Source organism: Carya illinoinensis, chromosome 6, assembly GCF_018687715.1.
Source record: "Carya illinoinensis cultivar Pawnee chromosome 6, C.illinoinensisPawnee_v1, whole genome shotgun sequence".
NCBI lineage: Eukaryota > Viridiplantae > Streptophyta > Magnoliopsida > Fagales > Juglandaceae > Carya > Carya illinoinensis.
In genome coordinates this window covers 21,719,635-21,723,860 of record NC_056757.1, presented here as the reverse complement: position 1 = coordinate 21,723,860, position 4,226 = coordinate 21,719,635, and the positions used below count along the sequence as shown (strand labels likewise).

Genomic DNA, 4,226 nt, shown 5'->3' with positions numbered 1-4,226 from the left:
AAGAAAAGATTCTTAGTGGTAGGCCATGGTGTTTTGACAGGAATTTATTAACTCTCCAAGAGGTGGATGAATCGATGTCCATTAACGCTGTTAACTTCCAGTATGAGCCATTCTGGGTTCAATGCTATAACGTTCCCCTGGCTGCTATGAATGAGAAGATAGGGGAGAAGATTGGGAAGTGTCTCGGACATGTTATCTGAGTAGATGTTGACTCTGATGGTTCTACGTGGGGTCGTTGCCTTCGCATCAGGGTGGCTTTGGACCTCCATAAACCCCTCCTCCGAGGCAAATGGTTAGGTTTTGAAAATCAGAAACTCTGGATTTCATTTAAATATGAACGACTGCAGAATTTATGTTTTCATTGTGGAGTCCTGTTTCATAAAGGAAAAGAGTGTGTAAGGCCATACTATGAAACTCAAATTGAAGAAAAAGCTAAAATGCAGTTTGGCCCGTGGCTAAGGGCACAACCCATGTATAATTCGATATTTGATATGCGAAAATATGGGGGAAAAAGGGAGAATGGGGTACAGAACCATTGTAAACCTGCAGGGGAAAAAGAGGATAGGGGTGGAAAACCTGCTCAGCAGGAGGATCTTAAGAAGGAAAACTCCAAGGAGGGTGTAGGGGATGAAGTTTGGGAGGTGGAACATAATGATATCAAAAGGGGAGTAAGACGAGAAGACAGCATACAGGGGAAGATGACACAGAACCTTAATGCTAGTGAACCCTTGATAAAAACCTTTGACCAACAGTCCTTACAGAAGGAAACTGTGAATGGTGGTAAGGAAGGGAACAAGAAGGAAGGGTGTGCACCCAGTCAGGAAAGAGCATTACCAGTATCAGTAGGCATCAGCTACATGATGGACCTTGACCCAAAGATAGACAGAAATAATATCCATAACATCAATGCAAAGGACCTGGTCTTTAGTACAACCCAAACTACCAGTCAAAGAATGCTATGTCCACAACCAGTTGTTAATCTCTGTATTAATGAGGGCCACAAGCCTACACTAACCAGCAGTCCTATGCAAGACAAGAGTAAGAGGGGTAGATGGAAAAGAATGGCTAGAGACAAAGAGCCCACTAATAGCACCTTGAATGAGATCACCAATATACAACAAGAGGGTAGTCAAAAAAAGAGAAGTACACGAGGAGGAAAGGTGGTGTTCCACCCAGCAAAAAAAACAAGATCAAGTGGAGGTGGAAGTGAGAATCAAAATGTCAAGGCAGTGGCTGGATTCCAGCACTGCCACCCCATATGAGTCTCATGTCATGGAATTGTCGAGGGCTTGGGAACCCTCGAACAATTCGAATCCTTAGGAAGATCACTAAGGAAAAGTGCGCCAACTTAGTTTTCCTTGTGGAGACTAAGGCCAATAAGTCTAGAATGGAAACAGTAAGACAAGTCCTCAAGTTCGATGGGTGTTTTGTGGTTGAGAGCTTGGGCCTGTGTGGAGGACTAGCAATCCTATGGAAGGAAGAGTGGCAAGTCAGAGTTATCAACTATACTAGATGGCACATCAGTGCCATGGTCATGGATAAAACTGATTGCATACCCTGGCAGTTCACTGGATTTTATGGACATCCTGAAACAGGCAAGAGAAATGGGAGCTGGGAGCTGTTGAAGATGCTGAAACCTGAATCGAGGATACCATGGGTGTGTGCAGGTGACTTCAATGAAATACTACACCAGAATGAGAAGGTAGGAGGTCAGGGCAGGCCCTACAAACAGATTGAGAAGTTCAGACAGGCTTTAGAACAATGTGGAATCCGAGATCTCACCTACTCTGGGCAAAGGTACACATGGTCCAATAACAGAAGGGGAAGGGGCTTTACAAAGGAAAGGATTGATAGAGCTATGGCCAATAGAGAATGGTTGGAGCTCTTTCCATCTGCGCTGTGCCATGTAATGACAGCTGTTAAGTCAGACCATTCTTCCCTAATCACCTCCATAATTCATAACAATGGAGAGGGAAGTAGGAAACAAAGAGTTTTCAGATACGAGGCCGCCTGGGACCTCAGAGAAGATAGTACTATCGTCCTTGAACAAGCCTGGAAAAGAAGTGAAATGGGAGATGATTTAGCTGGCTCATTGAGAGATAAACTGGAAACCTGTCAAAAATCTCTAACCAGATGGGTCAAAAATCACAACCAGGCCACAACCCTCGAACCTGGACCATGATCAGTAGGCTACAAGATAGAGGTGATGGGGAACACATTTCTTTAATGAAGCAACTGCAGAAGAATGTTGAAATGTCCCTAGCAGAAAATGACATGAAGTGGAGGCAGCGTGCAAAACAGCACTAGCTCAGAAATGGAGATAGGAACACAACCTATTTCCATATGCAGGCAAACCAAAGAAAGAAGACCAATGCTATCACAACCATAGAGGATGGTAAGGGTGGAATTGCCTCTGATCAAAGGGAGATAGGGGACATCTTCACAGGTTCCTTTTCCTCACTTTTCAGCTCTTCAATGCCTGTTAATATTGACACATGGCTCACTGTCCTTAAGCCAAGAATCACTCAAACAATGAAGGATAGGTTAGTCCAACCTTTTAATATGGATGAAGTAAAAAAGGCCATGTTTCAGATGAATCCACTAGGATCCCCTGGTCCTGATGGATTCCCAGCTCAGTTCTACCAAAAGCATTGGGATTTGGTGGGTAGAGAGGTGTGTGACTTCGCTTTGGGTGTTCTCAACCATGGAGACTCTCTGGAAAAGACCAATGATACCTATATTGCCTTAATTCCAAAGGTTAAAAACCCAAAGAGAGTGACAGACTTCAGACCCATTAGCCTGTGTAATGTACTGTACAAAGTGGTCTCAAAAACCTTGGCAAATAGGATGAAACTCATTCTACCTCAGATCATTTCTGTAAATCAGAGTGCTTTTGTACCGGGGAGACTTATTTCTGATAACACATTGTAGCCTACGAAGCTCTCCACTCAATGACAACAAGGATGAAAGGAAAGAAAGGGTTCATGGCACTTAAGTTGGACATGAGCAAAGCATACGATAGGGTGGAGTGGGTGTTTGTGGAAGCTGTGATGACAAGAATTGGTTTCCCTCCTTTTTGGGTAAATCTGGTCCAAAGATGTATCAATTCAGTGTCCTATTCAATTCTGGTGAATGGGGACCCTCAACAGAGATTCACCCCTACAAGAGGTATTCGTCAGGGAGACCCCATCTCACCCTATATTTTTATTCTATGTGCTGAAGTTTTGTCAGCTCTATTATATAAGGTTGAAGAAATGGGGGAAATTACTAGTGTTCCAATAGGAAGAGGCCCAATCAGAGTAAGCCATCTGTTCTTTGCAGATGACAGCCTGTTATTTTGTCATGCATCACCAAAAGAGCTTGTTAAAGTGATAGAGATTCAGGTACTCAATAAGGACAAGTCATCAGTTTTTTTCAGCAAGAACACTAAGAAGGAGGGTCAGAACTTGATACTACAGCTAGCAGGCATCAAATCTAATGGCTCATTTGAAAAGTATTTGGGTCTCCCTGCGGTTTTAGGAAGAACTAAAGTGGTAGCTTTCCATTCACTCATAGATAGAACCTGGTCCCGAGTAGTGAATTGGAAAACCAATCACCTGTCCTCAGCAGGGAAAGAGATCTTACTAAAGGCAGTGCTCCAAGCTATCCCTACTTACTCAATGGGGATGTTCCTATTGCCAAATTCCATAACTCAAAAGCTTAATCAACTAATGAGGAAGTTCTGGTGGGGGTTCAACGAAGACTCCTCAAAAATCCATTGGGTTTCATGGGATCAACTTAGCTCAGCAAAGGATATGGGGGGTCTGGGTTTCAGGGATTTCAGAAAGTTCAATCTAGCAATGCTAGCCAAGCAAAGCTGGAGAATGATACAAGACCCCAATTCCCTTGCCTCGTGTGTTATGAAACAGAAATACTACCCTACAGGAAACATCCTAAAGGCAAAACTAGGTTCGAGCCCCTCATATGTGTGGAGAAGTATAGTGGCTGGGCTATCAACTCTCAAACCTGGTCTTACATGGAGTGTGGGAAATGGCAACTGTATCAACTTATGGTCTGACAAGTGGCTTCCTTCTCTACCTCCCTTTACTGTTACTTCTCCAAGAGATGTGGACTGTTGGTGTGAAAGGGTGAGTGATCTAATTGATCCTAGACAGAGATGCTGGAGAAAAGAGCTACTGACAAAAATGTTTTCAGAACTAGAAATCCAGGCCATATCATCTATTCCT

At 43.4% G+C, this 4,226-nt stretch overlaps 1 protein-coding gene across 1 annotated transcript; it reads left to right on the top strand.

The window, feature by feature from the left end:
* Window positions 1-1,267: 1,267 nt before the first annotated feature.
* Window positions 1,268-2,182, top strand: LOC122312668. Its single transcript, XM_043127332.1, has one exon. The coding sequence runs from the start codon at window positions 1,268-1,270 to the stop codon at window positions 2,180-2,182; it is 915 nt and encodes a 304-aa protein (XP_042983266.1).
* Window positions 2,183-4,226: the final 2,044 nt, after the last annotated feature.